The sequence below is a fragment of the Phasianus colchicus genome, chromosome 1, assembly GCF_987193195.1.
Source record: "Phasianus colchicus chromosome 1, bPhaCol1.hap1.1, whole genome shotgun sequence".
Taxonomy (NCBI): domain Eukaryota; kingdom Metazoa; phylum Chordata; class Aves; order Galliformes; family Phasianidae; genus Phasianus; species Phasianus colchicus.
In genome coordinates, this window is record NC_143436.1 from 177,950,593 (window position 1) to 177,972,915 (window position 22,323).

The window sequence follows — 22,323 nt, forward strand, 5'->3', positions numbered from 1 at the left end:
CATTGATGCAGGCATGTCAGCCCTGGATTATACCTAGAAAACTAGCCCAATTATAAAAAATACTGTAGCCTGAAGAAATGATTTGCATTGCAGTTCACGAGTCTGTATGGCCTTCCTTAGGAACCAAAGATCTCATAGAAAACAAATCCATGCCTCAATTTTCTCTTGCTGATGGGAGATACAAAGAGAGTCTTAATTTCTTTATACTGACTGTGGTTCTACTTGCAGTGGTTCCCCTTAGGAACATTACTCTTATGCTGTAGTAGTATACTACTTCATATAAGAAATGTAAATGGACAAGAAAAAAATCCCACAACCCATTTGTAGGCCTCATTTCACAACCATTATTTCTTTAACTTTCTGTGATTTATTTTGATGCAAAATTATGGTAGAGCTGCAAAACAGTTTGATTGTGTTTTCTTTTCTTGCGTGACTTAGCTCAGCAATGAGGCATGTGGTTAATGTTTCAATAGACAAATAGACCTCTGCTTTATGAAGCCACATGACAGTGCCATTTGGAAGAGAACTCGCATGTGCTTTGAGAATGCAGCAGAATCAGTCTGCAACTTTTGATTTGCTTCTTCTCACCAACAGTGATGGAAATACACTGTTTATTCTGTTAGTTCCATGTATGTAGACCCTGGATGGCTCATCATCTCAGGTCAGTGACAGTCACACGATAGAAGAACTGCTGGGTCAGTGTTATTAAGCAATGCAATCTTTAGCTCTTACTATTATAAAAATAAGGGATTTTTCTACTTTCAGTATTTTTTTTTAAATTTGAATCGTGGTGTCCTGCTGAGTGCGTTGAACTGCCTTCTGAGTGCTGCTCTGCATTGTGATGATGTGCTGTTTGTTGGCTTCCCAGTCCCACGTGAAGAACAGTCTAGTACAATTTCTTGATGCCTGTAGGAGCTGGTATGGGCTCTCCGAGCCCCTGACCACCTGAATTGTGTTTTTTGATGAAACTCAGGACCACCTTCCACACTAAAACCCCACAGCATGTGTTGAGGCTGAGTGGAGTGTGATGTAGTGATGTGTGCTGATGCAGTGTGTGTGCTTCCAGCTGTATGACGTAGCTGCAGCTGACTTCAGATCCGTTCCTGTAATGTGCTGAAGGTCATTCAGCTTTCATAAGGATAAATGAAGTTTATGTATAGGATTACTTTTACTGTAGAGATATAGCATATCTCTAATGAATATTTTCTTTGGTTAAGTGGTGTATTTGGAGTTACAGATAAAATGGAGTCTCCATTGCTAATAAACTTGTCAAGTTGGAGTGTGGCCTTAACCTTCCAGTAGCCTGCCTGGTGGGAGTCACTGCTCAGATGTAAATCCCAATGTGACATACAGAACTTCCTTTTAAGATTGAGTTCAACTGTAATACTTCTCTAAAAATCTAATTTTTGTTTCATTTCTCTTGCAGGGTACTCTTGCAGACTCATTTCACAGAGCATGTCTCTCATCCTGGTCAATGAAGATTCCCTAGATGTAAGTAACTAAGTAAATTCCAGTGTAATTCTTGACCGAATGAGGTATTACTCAGAAAATGAAAAGTTGATGGGCTTTCTCATTTTGATTCCTTTCACTTGGCTTTAGGGGTAGCAAGATTAAACAATTTTTAATTCATTTTAGGAGACCACTAATGATCACATATCAAGCATGCTAAAAGGATATATTGTACAAAATGAGCTTCTGTAGTCTCTGATCACAAGCTGTACAAATCAAACTAAAGTCTCAGAACAAGGAACTAATTAAATCCATGGGTTTGATTTTACTGTAAACTGGTGAAACATGCAGTATGCTTTCAGGAGTGTGGTAAGGCTCTGCTACGTGTGTAGGAGTAAGATGTTTGAAGAAGAGAAAAAAGTTGAAAAAAAATAAACCAATTTCAGCGCAGGAAGCTATCTTCAGTATTGCTTGGAATGGCTGCAACCAAACCTATGTCTTAGTAAACTATCTTGTGAGCTCACCTAAGTGCAGCTTCTGAGACCTGAAAATTAGTTTAACAAGTGATAGTTGTGTTCCTCAGGTATGCTTAATAAATAAATAAAAAGAGTTCAGAAAGTAAAAATAATACACTTTATTTTCTGGGGCAGATTCATATACATTTTTCTAGTTTGCCTGTTTCAGTGTCATTGTCAGCACTTGATATCACTTGAATATCTGATTGCTATTAAAGGTATTTGTAGAACATGACAAAAGATCTCTGTTAAACAGGATCTGATACTTGCGTTTAGAATTTATAGTTCATCCTGCCTGATGCAATGGGTGATGCAGAGCTTGTATCCCTACCTACCAAAGGAGTTAATGGATATCTGGAAGTCTGGTGGCAGAAAAAAACAGTTGAGAAGTAGCTGCATCTACGTGATTTAGTTAACAGTAGCCTTGATAGTAATTTCAGCTCAGATTCAAGTTTTCTGAATGCATTTGTGGCCTCTCATGCTGTAGTGTTTTAACTCACCAGATCTCAAGTTCCAGTTGTCCAAGGGGAGAAAGACTGCCTCCAGGGGAAGAAAGGCTGCATTACTAGTTTCCATGCAGCATAATGCACCCTGGTGGAAGCTGTCTCTTGCAATTGAATTTGAGCAATGAAGACTGTTACTTCTGCAGCAGAAATTAACTGTCTTCTGTGTTTCTGCATAGTTAAAGTTGTTTAAATAATTCTACTTGGATGAGGAAACTGCTTTTCTTTTCTAAATTATTATTGCATGAGATGTGCCTAGATGGGAGTTATGTACATTTGGTTTCAATCAAATATCTTGCTGAAGATTCCCATCTGCTCAGACAAACTTATCCGACTTTTCCACTTCTGTATGGCCCCTCTTTGAGGGAACTGTTCCCTTCCTGTGGGATCAAAATACTCTGCTTCTGATGAGCATTCTGCTGTACGTAGCTGACTGGACCTTTTAACCCAGAGAACGATGCAGAACCTCAATAGAAAATGAACATCTGGTGGTATTTTTTTCATTAGACAGCCAGATTAGTGGGTTACGATCATAAGAAGAAGAAAACTTGGATTCTTTTTTCTAAACGTACTGGGAACTCACCACCAGAAGAAGGTAAATGGTTGTGCTTGGTTTTTGAGTTTCTTATACTTTCTAAAACTGAGTTAAAGCATGGTTTAAGTTTTTTGACCCTAGAAGTAAGACCTGTATTTCAATCTAAATTCAGACTAATCCCTTGAAAATTTCCAAAAGGAATCAGTGTGACTCCTGTGGTGCCAATTCAGAAATCATCAGAGTTGCATAAAGATTTGTGATTCCTAAAGAAAGGTGTGCAGTATGAAGACACGGGTTCTTACTGGGTAAGAGAAGAAAACTGGAGCAATGTTGCTTAGTATTTAGAAATATCTAGAAGTTGGACAAAATGATCTTTAAGCCACATTAACTTTTTTCACTTCTTATTTTGTATATAGTGATAGAATTGCAGACAGATTTCTGTTTGTGAATATATTGCAGAAGGTGCTGAGTAGTACCTAATAGCTTCAGCACTTGCTTCTAAGTGGTGACTTCAGGTAACTGGCTAAAAGGACCACAAAACACAGTCTGAATAATGAAAGTGGCTTATTGTATATGCCATAATGGAGAAGGCTTCCATCCTTGGAGGTTCCTTTAAACAGTAGTTTAGGTAAATGGATCCAAGGGTTTTCAACAACGGCAAAAGTGCATTTGCCTTTTTCAAGAGGAAAGCCTGTAATTAGGCAGTGAGAAACAAGAAATCCATGCTTCAGTCTCCTTTTTTTTTCCCAATCTTTCCCATCTGTAACATCAGGAGCAGCTTGGCCCTGACCTATGTGGAACAAGCTCTGGTTAATTGGTGTGATTGAACTCTTGTCTTGTTCACAACAGAGGTGTAGACTCAATGTGCATATCGTGTAGCTGTACGAATGAATACACTGACAACTATTTTTTGTACAATTATTTTAGACTCTAAAAAGTCTTCTATGTATTATTTCTAAAATTTGGTATGTTTTCTGTAGCTTTAGGAAAGTACAAGTTATAGCTGATTTTATCCATGCACTTGACATCCTATTAGATCTTTCTGCTGTTTAGGCAAGCCTTTCATTCTTGTCTACGAACATGAGAAAATGGAGGCCTGTAACAGCTGTTTGATTCAGTAGACCCAGCGATGTGTTCAGAGTGCTGCTTTAGTGAGAGTTGTGTGACCATAGCTCTTGACCGTGGTCTGCTCACCCATGGGTAGGATACGTGGCTTAGGGACAAGGCATGCTGACAGTCTCCATGCTCTCCTTTCGAGTCTCCTCCAGATGATCAGCTGCCTGCCTGACAGCTTTAGTTGATAATCTCCTCCTCAATATATTCACTAAATGCCAAACTAATTGTAACAAGGAAGTGAAATCTGTCTTTACTGTTCCTTTCTTAGCAAAGATCTGCAAAAGCAGACCCAGCTACTAGACAGGAAAGCAAACTGGAAAAAGAAGCAAGAGCTATAGAATATAGCAGTTCCTTTCATAAACATTAAGCTTTCTTATTAATAAATGTAGCAGCCCTGTTTTGGGAAGTCCTGGTAACTTCTTGAGAATTGGGAATGCACAAGTCTGGATAACTGAATAAAGAACTGCACACTTTTTGTAGTGATACAGAAAAAGTTAGTATCTAGGTTTTAATACTGATCTAATTTTTAAGAGGAAACAGCTTCTTACAATTGTAATAAAAAGAGGAAAGAGGTACAGATTTAGAGGAAAAAAGTGGACATAGGGTAATAAACTGAGAAGCTTAAAGAGTTGAACGGTTTTTGAGGCCACATTAGGCTCTGTGATGGGGATTAAGTGAATGAGAAAGTATTTTAAAAAACTGTTAATTTTCAGTGATGATCTGTCCTCTTATTGAAGTTGTTACAAATGCCTATGTTGAAGTGTTGGCAGATGCTTAATAACTCAGATATGAATCCACAGAAAGCAAAGTTATATTGACAGACAGACTCCAGAATTGTAGGGGAGTTCTTGGTCATATTGAAAAAAATTGTATGAAAATATTATTGAGGTTTCCTACTCTCTCAATATAGGTAAGCACTTTGTATAGGTGGAGATGTGCAGCCTATGTAAAGACTTCTGAGAGCTCCACTTTTGTATTTCAGGTGTGCTGGGATGGCACTGTATGGAATACTGGCTATTAAGACAAAGTAGCTCCTCAAATAAATTTTATGAACAACTGTTTGTTTACTCAAAGTGTGAGAGACCAAAGATGACAGTGTCAGTAAGATGGGCCCCTTTGTATGCATCTTACCAGCTGGCTCACTCTAAGGATATGCTAGAGTGAGAAGCCCTAATCAAGCATGGATTGAGATAAAATGAAAACCCTCCTTCCTTCCTTCTTTGCCTGACCTCTGCCAACACAGAAAACATGCAATCAGCTTTTTATCTAACATGATTTATAATATCCAAGTAAAACAGGAAAATCACTGAAATCATTCTGATATTCTTTTCCCACCTGCTACCTCCAATTGTGAGAACTCCTCTAAATGAGGAGTTTCTGGGTTACCAGAGCACAGCAGTGGCTCCCACTTTTTTTTTGTTTTTGTTTTTTAAGTTGGAATTGCAGTATTGCTGATGGCTCTTGTTGAACTGAGTGCCTTATACTCTGATTTTGGCCTCTGGTATTACTGCACACTTGCTTAAAGGCTCTCATTTGCAGTGCACTGAAGATACTTTGCAGAAATGAGTGCTAAAAGCTTGGCAAACTAATGTTCTGTGGGGCCTCTGGTGCACATCATGTGGTGGTGGGAGAATGGGAAGAAACAATAGAAGGGTTCCATCTGTGCATAGCAAAGTTTTTCACAACTTTTAATCTTAGCTGGTATCTTCTGGCTTCCCCCTGTGTGAGCCAAAAAAGAGACCTAAAACTCAGAACAGTTCTAAGAGGAAAAGCTGGGTATCTTTTTTTTTTTTAAATGCTTTTCATTTGTGTTGTCATACTACTTTGTAGTCATCACCTCAAGTTTGTGATTATAAAAATGAAAATCTCTCTTCTAGTCCTGTAACTTTAGATAAGTTGGAACTGGAGATGACAAACTTAATCTCAGCTGAGCATGTCTTTGGCAGAGCTTCTAAGGAAGGGGTCATGACTGCTCTTTGAGTGATTTGAGGTTGGAAAGTGATAGCTGTTAAACAGCATCTCCTGTGCAAAGTCGAATTTACTTCAGATGTACCATGCATCAGTATTCTTGGACCATGTCAGCAATAAGTACAGATTTTATACTTGAAATAGCCTGTAAAAAAATAACCACAGTTGATACCTTGGTGAATAATGCAGAATCTTTTACAAGCCATTAATAAGTGGATAGGTTTGAGCAAAAGCAGCAGTAGAATGTTATCTACTGTTACATTATTCAAGTTCTTGCTGGACACATTAAAAATGCGTTGTGGAAAATGAGCATTGCTTGTTGTGTCTTCTTTTGGCCTCTCATCTGATACGTCCTTACACTTAAGACAACAGTATTAGAAATTTTTCAGTAAACACCAAAACTAATGGAAGTTGTTTTATCAGAACTAATGGAATTTTTTATGCTCAGAGCATAAAAGAAAAATGAGAAACAGAAATACATGATGTGTCAGATGAGCAAAAAGTTCATTGATAGATAGCTGCTGTTCTTTTAAGTGAAGAAAATTGGTGATTACACGGTGTATCATGAGCACATATCTAATATTGAAGGTACTTCAGCTAAGATAACTTTCTTCTTTCTGAAACAGGAGTACAAACTTGTGAACCTTTTGAATTGGTACTTCCAAAATGCTTTTTGTGGCATCAGCCTTAATTTTAAACCAGAGTGGCTCTGTATTTTTCTCATGGTCAAGCACTTTTACGACTCTTTTTAATGTAGAACTGAACTTTGTGAAAGCAAGCCATATGTAAAACCCTTATGTGCTTTGTTAATAACTATCACTGGTTCTTTTAATTCTACAGTACTTTTATTCAGCTCATTACTGCTTATTTTTCAAGGTTGGATCTCTGCAGTTTATAATGGCATGTTGCACCTGTAGCAAATTATTACAGCTGTTCAACTTAGCCTAAAATGTATCAATAGAAGTTTCTCACACTGAAATGCTACAGCATTATATTTAATATATTCTGCCTCTGAAATCTATTAAGGCTAAAAATGAATTTTTACAGGATCCAAGTTGAGCTTAGAGCCTTTAAATATTGATGCCCTTTCCCCTTGTGTGACTTCAGCCCCCTCCTTCTGCTCCTTGGCATGCAGGAGCAGGTGAGATGTGATCGAACAACTGTCTTGGGTTGTTTTTGAGAGCTAAAATTTTTTCTAAATCTTGCAGTTGAGGGAAAAAATCAATCATTTCTGTTCTCTTTAGAGAACTACTGGGAATAGAAAAGACTAATCCCTAGCTTGATTCAACTGAATTCGAGAAACTTAGCATAATGATCTGCAAATGTTTATCCCTTGTAGACCTAACTACATGCATACATATGTTCACTTGATTTTTCTTTCCTTTTCATAATAAAGCTTCTTCAAGTGAAAATATTTTGAGCACTGGATTTACGTTGAATGCGATTCTTGGATTCAGTTTCTGCTTAATTAAACTGGAAATGCCATTAAGTCGTCTTTTGCAGCTCTTAACCTGGACAGAAGTTTTTTGTTGGCATGTCACTGATGTTGAATTGCAAGAGCTGTGGGAGGAAAAGCTGAGAAAGGGGAATCAGATGACCCAGTAGGAAAGCTTGAGATGAATCCTAGATATTGCAGATGGTAAATCGTGGTGGTGGTGTTTTTTTCTTTCGATGCAGTAGAAAGGAGAGCTGCAAAATATCTCACTGAGTTGTATATAATAGTGGTGGAAGGACAAAACTAGAAGGAATGATTCTGAACCTATGCATAGTATTTTGCTGTACAGTAATTCTGCTAATAGAAATGGAAATATGTGTCCTGCAGAATTCGTGTGCCTGGTCTCAGAATTAATGTTAGTTACTATATAGATGTGTATGTAACCACAAACTGATGCTCCTATGCACGAAGGTGCTCAGTGCCAGTGTCTGTGATAGTAATCTGCCTAAAGAAGGAAAAAGAATAGAAGCAGATGCTGGCCTCCTTCGTTCTGTGCTAGCTCAGCTGAATCGTTTGCATACTTCATCATTAGGATGAGCTATTAAACATGAATAGAAAAAAATCTGTTCCAGCTACCACGCTATTTTATGGCATTGTTTAAAACAACACCACAAAAAAAAAAAAAAAAACCCAAACCAATAACAAAAACAACAAACAACCAAGTAACTTTACATTATAATTTGGTGTTTCCTGTTAGTGTAGATACGTTGAGGATTACCTTTTGTGTTTCAGAAGAGAAGAAATTAAGATACTTTTTTTCCCATCTTCTGCTATCATCTGCCTAAATGCTTTCAGATGAGTCAGTATTCCAGAAAACTGATCAATGTCAGCAAGATTGTTTTTAGCCAGCCATCAGCTCTCCTTCAAGTAGACACTTGGGCTGCCCCTGTGCAGTCTTTAAGCTCTCCAGTTACCAGTCAGCTTGGAGCTGTAATCAAACATATAACATAATGCTGGGAATTTGCAAAGGAGGCTAGTTAGGAAAGCTAGGGAAATAATTAATTTCTCTGTTGTACCAAGTTATTTTTTATAGCTCATTTATTAATGTACAAGCTAGAGCTCATGCTAATAAGTAGTTATGCAAGGGAGAGTGCCCAGTAACCAGATAAATTTTCAGAAATACTGGATAAAAAAGACTGTTTTCCTGGTTGCTTTTGCAAAATAAATAGAATTTTTCGTAAGTCCAGATATTTGATAATTTGTACCAGAAGTGGATATGGAAAATATAAAGCTTCTCATTTTAAAACCTGCTTTAATTTGAATTTACTGTGTAGAACTACAAATTATGGCATACAAATGTCACTTGGGCTTGTATGTCTAAGTACACACAAGGCTGTGTAACCTAAGTGTTAGATTACTATTTTCTCAGGAAGTAATACTAATAAGCTTGAGCTGTGAGTGCTGAACAAGGGGCTGTTATTTTTATTTGATCATGCTTTCCTGTTTTAGCATTCATTAATGACTGTTTTCCCTTATCAGTAGTGGTGTTTTTTGCTTTTTTTTCCTGTTAGTATTTTCTTGCACTGTAATAGTTGGTTTGCATGAAATGGAAGTGCTCGTAGCATAAAGATTGCAAGGACATACCTTTAGGAATCCAGAGTCCAGGCTTCTAAATAACTGTTCCACAGCTGAAATTTTGGAGGGATGAGGAGGAGGGTAGTGTGTCTGATATTGTCTATCGTTTTGTCTCTCTCCTTCTGTCTTTGAAAAAAGCTTTTCTAAATTACTTTTCCCTTCTTGTCTTAGTCTCTAACAGTGATCATATTTGACAAGACCCAGAAAAGACCTTCCAGCTTTAGCTTTAGGCTGCAGGTATTTTAGCAGCTGGGGATTCGTCCTTGTAATGTCTTGTCCGTGCTGTAGGACACAGTAGATCATATTTCAGAGAAGTAGAAAGGAATTCCATTTAAAATATGATGTCTCTTTTGTAAGATTTCTCATATGTTTGAGGAAAATGACTGAGAATGCTTTTCCTCTTAAAGCTATTAATGATGTTCACATGTGTGAAGGGTTATCTCTCAATCCTTGAGTGTTACCCATATCTCTTCTCAGTTGTGTAACAAATACAATAATGGCTTCAGTTGGACAGTGAAGCAAGTTCCTACTGGCTTGAAAGACAGGATTTTCTGCACCATACTAACATCTTCCTAACAAGTACAGAGAAATCATGGAAACTTAAGAATGCATAATGAGGTGAAAACAGGGTTTTGTTAAATGAGAAACTACCCATGAAACGCCTTTTCTGCTTACAATAAAGCGTGGTGATGGTTTTAGGTGAACAAGGCCAAGTGAATGCCTGATTTGTAGGTAAATGAGTTATGAATACTGATCCTCTTGATTGACATGGTTAATATTACACATCTGTATAAACAATTCAGGTTGGCCTTTTGTATTGAAGGGTAAGAACTAAATAGCCCTTTCTTTTCTCAGGATACTTATTTTCATATCTGATCTTTTGCTTTCATTAAACAGGAGAGAGACCTTATTTATGTAAATTTATGGTGTGTGGTGTTTTGTGGAGGCTGGTATTTTGCTTTCTGGTGTTTGTCTTTTTGCTTTATTTTTTCTATTTTTTACATAAGCAGTTTTCCCTTTTTGGGCTAGTTTAAAGCAATGAGATTGATTCACCTGCACTGTTAATTTAATGAGGGTAGCAGACAACTTGCTTTGGGATAGGAATTAGGGTATAACTAGATTGCATTCTCAGGAAGCAAATTTAGTTATATAGGCATCTGTGGTCTTATTTTTATGGTTCACATAATACTGATTTACTACTTTGTTAAACCGTTTCCCAAAGATTAGTTTCACTTTTTAAAGAATTAGAGCATCATTCCTGTAGCTGAGACTTGATTATTTCTTATGGCTTGTTCATCCATCATAGGAAGGAATAAATTTTCCTCACATGATAATTAAGGAAAGACTTTTAACATTTGGGTCATACCAGAGAAATGTCTCACTGAATTTTGCTAGCGTATTGGTCTGTGTCAGAAACTAGAGTTAAAGAATTCTCCATTGTATGAAGTTAATACTTGTGTGCCTTCTGCCTTTTAAACTTAAACACTGAGTAGAACTGATCAGAAAAGTCTTTTTGAAATGTGTAGATTTTTCACCTGCTTTTGCCATAAGGAAGTACATTTGATGCTTAACCAAAGTAGTGATGTATAGAGTCATTTTTTCTCCGTTTTATATTTAGAAAGCAATTTGTTAGAGAAACTAATTGGCTAGAAGTTAGGTGGTAAGATAGTTTTGAGACAAAACTGGATTTGGATACGTTGCATCTGTTTTTCTTGAGTAGTTTTATGTTTTCATTCTATGTCACTTAAGTCATGTTCATTATTTACCTAAACATAATACAATGCTGTCATAGCAGGTTATCTAGAAATCTCTAGCTTTTCTACCCTGTCTGAAACCTCCACTTTACTGTTAGCAGTATTACATTGCTCTATGAGATAATGTTTTGTAAGGAGAATGCCTCGGTCAGTCCTGATGGAATAGCTGCCACTGACTTGAAGTGTTTCAGCAGTTACATTATCCAGTGGCATGTGATTTTACAAATAATGCTGGAAATGACAAAGTGCCAGATTTTACAGGTTCTTGCCAAATCTTATAATTATCTTAACCAGTGTCCTAAGCAGGCCTAAAATTTCCATTCTAAAATGTCGGAATTTAATGCTGGGAAATTTTTGTTGTTTTTGTTGTTGCCTATTTTAGAAGATTCTGGGACCAGGATTCTGTGTTGTTCAAAGCTGGGGTGATTCAGATCTCTCTGAAGCTTCCATTGTGCTGGTTGCAGGAGTGTGCATGCCTGTCGTGTGCTCTGGTCCTTCATGCTAGCAGGACAAGATGGACACGAGAGCATGGGTAGATAGTAAGGGCTGAGAAAGATTACTTCACAAGCTTGGAGTTGGTCTTACTTCTTTCATCCTTGCAAACTTGGGTTTTCTGCTCCCGTTGGGTAGTCCTTAGTCTTTTTTCTTCCACTTTGAAATAGGCTAATTTAGGAAGAGGATCAGAATCCATGAAAAGCATCTACTCAATTCTACCATGTTTTCCCTTGCACCCCACCATGATAAAAAAAGTAGATGGTGAATTTCTAAATTTAGTGATGGTGATGTGTTCTGCTTGTTGGTAATCTGGCTGTATTTCATGCCAGGCCTCACCTGAGTAAAACATAGGATTGTAAAATTCTTCAGCTTCATCACTTAAGTTCCCTTCTCAAGATCCACAAAGCCTCTTCTCCAGTTGTGTCTTGTTCTGCTGTGACACATGCTTATCCCATGAATACTTTTTTTCTTCATTCCCCCTCCCTCTAATTGTTTCCCTCATTTACATCATGAACTTCTTGTTAACGTTTTCCTTCATGTAGCATTACAGACATCTTGTGACAGATCATTTGTGCGGCAAAACTAGCTGTTACGAACATGATTTCTGAATTAGTAGTTTTTCAACCTTTTAACTTTTCTCACTCTTCCATAAATCTCAAATTTGTGCATATACATGAATTGTCATAAAGTCTAAACTTTGCAGTTTACTTTTGATTTAGTTGACTGAACAGTATGGTCTTGAAAAAGCAGAGTGTTTCCGTATGTCAAGACAGTTCTCCTCCATCCTCGCTATTAGCTCAGATAAACAATGTAAGATACTCTGTGTAACTCACCCAGTTAGCCTTTTGCAGTTAGATAATAAGGATCAGGCTTAAATCTTAGAGCTTTTACACCAGTTGGTAATGTTCAGGAAAAGAAAAAGAAAAAAAAGAAAAGGAAAAAAAAAAGTATAGTGTTTTGTGATTGTCTTTTTATGGAAAAACAGACTGCCTGCATGTTCTCTGTCGAGGAATGTAGCACTAGCCTGCCATGAACATACTGTCTAACTGGAAGAAATCTATTTTTAATTTTGAGTAAACTCTCCTGAAAGAATACAAAGCATTCCTCCAATTTATTTATTTATAAATATGACATATTGCAGAGGTTTTCTTTTAAAATTATCAGCAGACAAGAAAAAGTTAACAGCTTGCAGATTTGCTCCAAGAGAATTCTGTGAATGTATAATAGGGTCCATAAACTAGATGACAAATGAGCTTTTGGCAAGTAGGACTGCTGTAAGCTGTGTCTGCACTTAGGAATGGTTGGGTGCATGCTGTGATGTTGAGCCACTGGGAATTCTGAAGAAATATGTGGAGTTTAATGATAAGTCTGTTGTCTTCCAGCATTATATGCTGAAGTTGTGATGACTCACAAGAAACTTGTTCGGTGGTGAGTTTGGTCAGCCTGTTACTGCCTCCCTGTTTAGAACAAAATTGCCTATTTTAAGCTCAATTCTCATACTGATACTTTTTGACAGCAACTCTGCATTACAACCTGTACCATCTCTTACTGCCTTTACTCCAGGATAGTGCTGTTGATGGAGGAATTCTTCAGAGAGCCTGGAATTATTTGGAACAAATAAAACAGTCCTTTGCTCAAAGGATTTCTTGAGACAGTACTACTACTTGTGCAGCTTTTGTGCAAGTGCTAAAGTGTGTGTTACAAGCATATGACAACCTCTGACGTTTTTTTGATCACTGCAAATGTTGATTATTGATAGTTTCTGTTAGCTGAGATGGAGAACGTAGGATACTTCCAGTGTGTGCAGTTATTTAACCCTATGCACTACCATTACATTGGGGCTTCATGTAATGGAGCTCTCTTACCATTCTGAAACTGGTTTTGGAAAGCAACTTTGTGAAATTACTATGAAGCTTTTAGTTTACCTGCCTTATAAACCTGATTTATTCTTTTTCTGGTCTCCTGGTTATATTCCCAGTTTATAGTGATGCTCCAGATCCAAATGCTATTTTGTAAGTGAGATTTTGCAAATGGAATGAGCTGAGTGGTTTTGAGTCTCACTGTGTGCACTCATGGGTTGAGTTTTATGTTAAAGAGATAATTTTGAAGCTGAAAGAGGATGAATGCATACGTGCTTCAGCATATTCACCTGAGTGTTTGCCTGGCTGTACCCAGAGGTTCTGAAATAACTAATCTGAATTTCTTACTGGGTGCTGCAGACTTCATGACTTTATCAAGAAGACTGCCTGTCTGGTGATGCAGTGCTTTTTAATAAGCACTCTTGCTGTTTTTTCTTACCTTGAGTTCTGCAACCTGTAGTTTTCATATAATTAATGATAACTTAATAGTGATATTCTTAATGTTCTCTGATACGGGGAAGTAGTTGGTGATGTGGTATGAAGTGACATTCTGATGAAAGGCTCTATGGGAAATACTAAAGGTGATACAACATGGCATTTAATGTGACAGACTTCTGAAAAATCTCAGGTGGAAGCCTGGCTGTCTAGTCCATCCAGTCTGCACGTTTGTGCAGTGCATGTGCCTTTGGATCCTTTACAGTCATGTAAAGAGAGCTGCTCAGTACAGAGTTGTTTTACCTTTTGTTTCAGTTAACAGTAAAGAAATTAGCAACTCCAATTTAGGAAGCAACCTGGATATCAACTCAGTTTACTTTCATATTCCTCTCATCTGAAGTAAAGCCACATGGCACTGAAAGACCTCAGCCAAGATTCCTTCCCTAAGGATTCATCTCACAGGGAAGAATTGGAGCATTCCTCTGTGTGGCTGGCTCAGGTAACAGTGAGGTTAGGTAGGAAGTTCATGCTCATGTAGGTCTACATCCAAGCACTTGCATGCTTTTCAGAATAATATGTGTAGCTTGTATGCAGTATTCAACCATGATCTGTTCTGATACTCCAGAAAGAGAAGGTAGCCCCTAGGACAGCTAGCTCTTGAAATGCTATTTACTATAGGATCAAAGCAGTAATTGAATTGTATTATTATCAGATATCTTAATTAGACCAAAAGACTGAAAAAGTGATGATGAGCATTTAGTAGAAAGCTGGCCTTAAAATCTTTCTCTATTTTCTGAATCCAAGAAAGTTCATCACTAGGAAGCTTTCTTTCAAAAGATGGAGGGATTTGGTGCCTGTTGTTAATTCCACCTATTGTAGTTAAAGTATAGAATTCACTGAAATAACAAGATATGGCCATTTGTAGAAAGACAAAGTATCAAATTCTGCAGTAAGACTGGGGACCATTTATGCAGCTAATTGTGAGCGAAGATGTCTGGCTTGAAGAATTCTGTGCTCTCAGTGGGGGAAAAAAGGGTCAGCAGAGCATGTCCTTTCTGATGTGAAGTTTAGTAATCTGTAGAAGTCTGGGAAAATGTGGATGAATAAAACCAATTAATAGTTTAAGGGATTTGTAAGATCTCATTGGTAATGTCTATGATGTTGTAGCAGTAATGTATCCCAACTTATCTATAAATAATGTAAGAAAGGAGGGACGAGTTCAAAAATTAAGAAAAATAACTGCTAGTTAAATTTTTGAACTTACACTTTCTTTTCAAGTTATTAAAACTTAATTGCTATATCTCTATTAGGCTTAATATTACCGAGTTCCCAAGGGATTTATACTTCTATCCAGAGGTTGACAGACAAACTCTACAGTTCAGTAGACAGAGTTAATAGGTTTAGTAAATATAATAAAATAAATCTATTGTACAATATATCTTTAGGGAAATTACTCTGGTGGTTTAATTTTAAAAGGAACACGATCTTGGTGTTTTTATGGAGTTTTCTTATTAAAATTATTTTTAGTAATTGAAGAGAGTATCATGTTTATTAGATAAACTTTAATAAAACGTAAGATCCATATGGGTAAACTGATAGGGAACTAAATGGCGTGTTTTTAAAACTAGGGGAGAAAAAAAGCTTTCTGAAAGTTAGTGATCACCTCAGGGAATGGTAGTTATTTGACTAGAAAAGAGAAGTTTGCCTGGGGCTTTCTTGAAAGTACCTTTATATACTTGGCTAGAAAATAAAAAATACAGGAAACCATCAGTGTGAAAGCAATTGGGTGTTGTGTCCAGCTTCACTTGAGACTGCTGGTCAACAGTTAGACAAAGTTCAGTTTTATTTACAGCAGTTTCTATGGCTGTACAGAAGCAGCCAGACGATGAGCATGCAGTATCCCAGAGCGGCAGCAGAGCTAGAGATCTGCTTCCTGAGCTGCCTGTGTGTGCCAGGTAAGTGGCATTTTACACTTGCTGTTTGTGAAGCCAGAGCAGGTGTTTGTGGTAAAATCAGCAACATTCCAACTTCACAAGTTTTGGAAGCAAAGATGCTTCCAGGCCTGTCTGAAATGCCAGCCTAAAGCACCAGTGTATAATCGATTGGAAAGTGGTTGAATAATACCAGAGCCTACCTTATAGGCTGCCCTGAGACTCCCATATTCATTCTGCATTGTAATCACGGAGACAGTTGCCAACAAATATGTTATTTTTTCATGGGCTTTTGTGCTTTTGGAACTGTAAGGAATGAATAAACGAGTCTGCAATATAGGAAGGTGTTAGAATGAGTTATTTGTGAGAGTCTGGTGTGGCTGAGAGTCTCTGGAAGATGCTCCTTCCTGTGTGATTCAGTACCTGCCACCAGCATATAACATTTTCCTAAGACGTACTGTTGGTCACCAGAATATTCTGGGGAAGCCAGCTTAGGGCAGTGGAGAAATCACTGTGGTGGTTTTGGACAGAGAAAAGTCTTTGGGTGATGATGGTGGTGGGTGGGGTTTTTTTTTTTCCCTTTTTTGGGGGGGAGGGGATGGAAGTATGAGAAGGTAAGATATTGAAGCAGTTTAGCTGCTTGAGGTTGAAAGCAAAGAAACCCTTGTGAGAGATTATTTGGCAAGTGGTTTGTCCAGCATTTAGGAGTCATGTGAGCCTTCAATAAAGAAATCTGCAAATCAGAGAGATTATTCTGGCAACAGAGTTAGGAAGTATCTTTGCCAAGAATGAGTCATTCCTATTTGTCAATATTGTCAGAGAGTGCTGTATTCAATGAAATAAAAAGTTATTGCTATAACCATTGTACAGAGGTGTAGTAGAGTTACCTGTTATTAATCTCCCAAGAGCAATATAGATCTTCAGTATAACTTTGTGGTAGTCATTTACAGAAAATGCTTAAACTAAATATTACTCAAAATGCACCTTAATAGTAAAGAGTCATATAGGACCAAGCATGCTTCTATCACATTTCATACCCTTATAGGAGAGCTGAAGCACTTGTACTGATGCTGCCTTAACTTCTGCACTGGGAACTAAAACACTGGACAGATAAGGTAACTGATGTTTATTGGGTAGGCTGTTGAACAACGAGTCTTGGAGTGCCTCAACTTCAGTCAGTGCAGCATCTGTTAAAATATGGCTGGGTTTCTTACTAGCTACTTGGATTTTTGCCTATTAGTATCTATACAGTCTAATCATTATTGCTGTCACTGCTATTCTAGTATTTTTTTTAAATTGGAGAGAAGCTTGTTACATGTGTGTGCTTAACAGATGCCTGGTGTTAATGGGGGCTAAAATAGACTGAATATTTCAAAGACTAAATATCACAGGAAAAAAATAAATCATCTTTTATATCCCAGTAAGACATTGAATTGAAATACGTTCTGCTACAAAAATTGGCAGTGTGTTGTTTAAGACCATGTCTGCTGCCTTATAAATGCAGTTTCAATAATCCTCAGCTTAGGTTCAGATGTACAAAGGACTGGCTACAAAATCCTTTCCCATTAAGCATTTCAGGAACACATGATGCTTTATGAGCAAAGGTTAACAAGGGCCTGAAGGAAGCTCAGAGCAGGAGAGTACAAATGAATTTGTAGCAGTGAAGACCGCTAGCCAAGCCAGGTGTTACTACTGCTGTGTTATTATTTAAAGGTAGAATCTGTTGCTCAGATCTGCCAGTGTCCAGTCCAGTGTTCTGCCCTAACTCATTTCAATGTCCAGTGATGACTAAATCCCTAATTCCCACATTATAGTATTTCAATTCATGTAGTCAGATTGGTTGTCTGTGTGATTTAAGGAGGACTATTTGCCTCTTGAAACTACAAATATTACCTTGACTGTATGTGACTTTACACTCTAAGTAGAGCACTGAAAGTCTTGATAGTGCTACCCACTGAAATAAAGCAATCCTACTGAATTGTTTTTAGCTGCTGAATATATCTTGTGAGGATAGTGGAAAAATTTGCAAGAAGAATATGCAATACCCTGAACCTTGTAGGACTGGGAAAAATGAGGTCTCATCCCTGTGAGTTTCAGGAGTATTGTATGTATACAGTCACAAAAATTGCATGATAAACTTGTGGATTTTGGGCCCTTCTGATTCTTCCGGAGGCTTGTTTCTGCAGGTAAAGCATTTATTGACTTTAGCTGGGAGAAAGCATTCTGTGGATTTTGTTCTATATTAAAAATGGCACATTGCTGAATTTTGGTTGATACTTGTGACATCTAATAGTATTAAATTGGACTGTGCTTAGAAAAGGTCACTTTTCTATTGCTGTGTAGCTTGCAGGTGCTTGGAATGGAGAAGACCTCACAGTTTACTTTTTGTCCCTCCAAACAATTCTAGTTAGCAAACTAACTAGCAATATTGTCCAGAGAGCAGCTGTGTGAAGGGCCCTCAGCATTTCATCTTCAAGGAAGCCAGTGGCCAAGCAACACTCATTACTGCTTGCATTCTTTTTCATGGCTGAAAAAGAATGGGGAAGTTGCAAGGCCTGACCATCCTCAGGGAGTGCCTCTGAAGCTGCTGGCAGGAGGACACTGAGAGCACAGTGCTTCAGCCTTCCCCAGCCATACAGCTTGTGCCTATGAGGGAACGCTGGTAGAGGGAGTCAATAAAATCTCAAGCTACTGACTGATTCTGGAGAAATCTCAGTCTTGTCACTGTCTTTTATATCTGTTAATGCAATTTTTATTTATTTTTCTTGTTTTAAATCTCTCTAATCAGGGCTTCAGGCTGTTGAGGAGCCTCCAGCAGATCAATTCCACAACAAAGTCTAGCCTCCTCCGAGCAGTTAAGGCTGTACTGTAGTTGCAGCATATACTGAAGGTTTGGTTGTTTGGTTTTTGTTTTTCTTTAAAACACACACAGAGAAGAATTGCATTTGACTTGAAACTGAAGAAACAATCAGCAGAAATGATGGCCTCTCTGTAGTGCTCCATAGAGCCAAGCCCTGCTTCTCCTGAGATGGCAGCCTTCAGCAAGGGGCAGTGGCTGCAGCCCACTCTGTGCCATGCAGCCATGGATGCCTCGTCTCCAGTCTCAGCAGTGTGAATCTGGGAGCAGAACACTTGCTGCGTCATGCTTATATGCACACATGTGCTGTCAGCTGAAGTGAAATCAACTGGTCCAAGTAAAACTTGCTTGTATGTGTTTTTCCAGCTTTTTACTCATGTCCCCTCGTTGCTCATTCACTCGCTGTTCTTGAATTGCAAAACAAAGGTTTGCATTTTTTTGGTCTTATGAACGATAGTGTTGATCATGAATTGATCTCTGGAAAGTGGCATCTTCACCAAATCTTATTTGAGCAAAATAGGTAATTAGGTTCATCAGGTTGGATTGAATGAAACCACCTAGATAATTCTGCTGTGCTTTTTTCATTGTATGATGTAATGCTATAAGGATTGTTCAGGTAGTTGATGGGATCCCCAGCTAAACCAGTACATATTTTTATGGGTTTTGGAATATTTAAATAAGCATAAAACTAATTTTCTCAGGTGTTGCAGTTTTTACATTCTCTGCAAATGTTAGTATTCTGGGTAGCTGTGCTGACAAATTTCTAAAATTGAATGAGTTTTTTTATGCTATAGATCTAGCAAGTATTCTGTTTTTAGTTCTGATGTTGTCATTGTTTTGAATGCTGAGCTACAGAGCTTGTACTTTTAGCTTTGGGACACAGGGAAAAATCCAGCTTCACACATCTTTGTTCCAGCCTTCCCATCTTCACATCATCTTCGGCCATAGTTTAGTCTGCTTCTCAGCTGCAGGAGTGTCCAGATACAAAGTATGGCTTGAAGAACAAGTATTTTCTTCTCCTAGGATGCTCTTCAGCCTCCACTCACCCACTTGGCAGCGTTTGTTTTAAAGAACTTGAGCATTGTTCTGACTCAAACACAAGACATACCACTTATGTCATTTTCCCATTTGCTTGGCCAAGGCTTAGGCAGGGGAGTGCTGCCTTGTAATAATACTGAGCACAGGCAGACTACAAGTCCTGAAGGGCACAGATGGGACTGAGGCCAGGTATGAAGAGGTCAGTCTATTGCATCCTGCATATTCCCTTGGGTAACTACTGAAGGGCAGAGGATGCCTGAATTAATTCATTAATGAGTCAGTGATGTTCAGGGACTTTAAACGAGTTTAGGAGCCCTTACAGAAGTCCCAATTGGATGGGAACAGTTAGTAAATGTGCATGTTCCTTCTTTCCAAAAGACGAGGTCTTGGAAGTAGAGCTTGTATCAAATCCTTCTGAAAACACCTCTGTGTTGTTGTTTTATTGCCTAGTCAGCCATGGGTAAAAAGAAAAAAATGCATAGTCCAAGGAGCACAAGTAACCTCTGATGTTTGTCATGCCTTAAAGGTAGAAGTGAAATCTCTAAGGATATTTCAAGAACTGTAATTTCTCTCATATTTCTCTTCAATACCTGTATTGTGTCTAAATCAAAACCAGGGCTTTAAGAAAACAAGCTGTGTTAAAAGCAATCTGCTGCTTGAAAGCCAGTTTTATTACAGAGCTCGCCTGTGCTGATCGGCTGCTCTGGAACTTTCTCTGCTCCACTTGGAGAAACAGATTCAATAGTATGCGAGCACTTGAAAGGAAGACTAATACGACAGGCTGGCCTGTTGCATGCATGGGACTGTCTTGAGTAGCTTTGCGTTTATAGTTTGCTGTTTGGCTTAATACTCAAAGTAGTTTCCTTTTACTTAAGCACTAGAATAACTTTGGCTATGAACTCTGACAGTGGCATGGCCTCTGTTACTTAACACTAGCGTGCAACTGAGCCATTAACTGCACAGATGCTAATGGTTGCTTTTTTAAGGGAGATTCTGGAGAGAGGAGTGGGATTAAAATTATTGAAAATTATTGAAACTGGCTTTGCCCTAGCCCTTTTTATATGTAGAGAGGAAAATTCTGTCTTACCAACCTTGTTTTCATGTCTTACAGATTGACTTAACCATATACGAAAAGGTACAAACAACAGTTTTCCTTTTAAACACAAGAGATGTAATATAACTTGGAAATGGTAATTTTTGGAATATGCTTGTCTGTACTGCCAAAAAGGTTGAGTATGAGGAAATTAGGTTGAGGCAGTCTGGTCGTGTACAAGCCAATGGATTCTATACTTTTTCCTTCATATGGCACTCTTTTGGAGAAAAGAAGGGTTCTTTAGTATATATTTCATAATGTTTGGTTTTTTATGTGTTAATAAACATGGATTTTGTACTTGCTAGCAATAATACAACTCCTTCAGTGTACTCTTAGCTATATTATTGGGTGCTGTTGGTCTCCCATTCAGAGAAGTTGCCCTTTTAACACTGATTCAGAGTGATAATATTTTATATCAACCAGGGTATTGTAATGGGGATACTACACCAATGCAATATTTTATGTATAATTTTATACACACACATATAGAGATTAACATTATTCTTTTTTTCATGGTAGTAAATCATAGTGTAAATTGGATGTCCTCACACCAGTGTCACTTTCTTCACTGATTTCTCCCCAGCAGTTTGTGGACATCTGAACGTACTAAATTTATTTACAGAAGCATGAGGTTAAGACACTGGAGGGCAGAATCCCATGACTTCAAGATCTAAGGCAGAAGGTTGTAGTATCTTCTTGTTCAGAAGATAAATTATGAGCTGAAAAGTCAGCTGTTCTTTGGGAAATGATTTAACAGAAGCATAATTTTCTTGAAGAGCCTTTTCCTTCTATGATAAAGCTGAACTAGTCTACTGGAAAAAGAAAAGCAGTTGAGACTTTTTTTGTCTCAAAAAGCAGAAGGAATTGAAAGAGCTTATTTTGTGGAATGCATTTAATAAAGCTAAAATACTAAAACACAAAGACACCAAGGCATTCTAGCCTGTTAGCAAAACTAACAGGCTGCTTCCTCTTGGCAGATTACAGTTGCTTCTAATAATTACACAGATGTGTTATTGTGCAGAACAAGCATTTCTTGTGCTTTCTGTCGTACAAGTCATAAACTAATCTTGTTATAATATAAATTGTTCTCTGTGGTCAAATGACTAATATGTATTGAAAGCAATGGATAGTCCCATGTAGAGCATCTCTGGAGTAAATGAAAATTGTATAATCACCCTAATCTTGTTCTTGATTTAAGGGGAACAAGATTTTAGTATGCTCTTTGAAATCCCCAGTCTTTCTGAGATGCACATGTGTTTCTTACGCGACTGCCAAAGGCACCGTTCTGAAAGCCAGGAGCCTTTTGCAACTCTTCTCTGCCACTACACTGTCAGGACACTTCATCTGTGAGACAGCGAGACAGCTGGTTGGTGAAATGGTAGATTGTTCTGAAAGCTTCTTATCCTTCCTACTTCTCCCCTGCTCTGAGCCTTCAGCTCCTGGACTAGGGAGATTTCATATAGGTTCCTTAAAGACACCACATGGCTGCATGCTAAGCTTAATGCTCTGAGTGAAACTGTCTGGCATTCTGCATCAGATTGGACTTCAGCATTTAACCATGCAGTACTCAAGTGTTGAGCTGTTCAGTGCATACAGCCACCTTGAAATACCTGACTTTAAGGTTGTCTTACAATGGGATTTGTGTTTGAAATGATGTACCCAGCTGGCATATTTGGAAATGATTTTTCTGTCACCAAACACAACT

General features: G+C 38.0%; 1 protein-coding gene across 6 annotated transcripts in view; it reads left to right on the forward strand.

The window, feature by feature from the left end:
• Positions 1 to 22,323, forward strand: part of ATP8A2 (ATPase phospholipid transporting 8A2) — a 318,618-nt gene that overhangs the window by 88,798 nt on the left and 207,497 nt on the right. For all 6 annotated transcript variants that reach the window (XM_090133805.1, XM_090133804.1, XM_031615871.2 and 3 more), the window contains one exon: positions 1,427 to 1,491. In XM_090133805.1, coding sequence (XP_089989931.1) covers positions 1,427 to 1,491 — 65 coding nt within the window. The remainder of the gene's footprint in view (positions 1 to 1,426; positions 1,492 to 22,323) is intronic.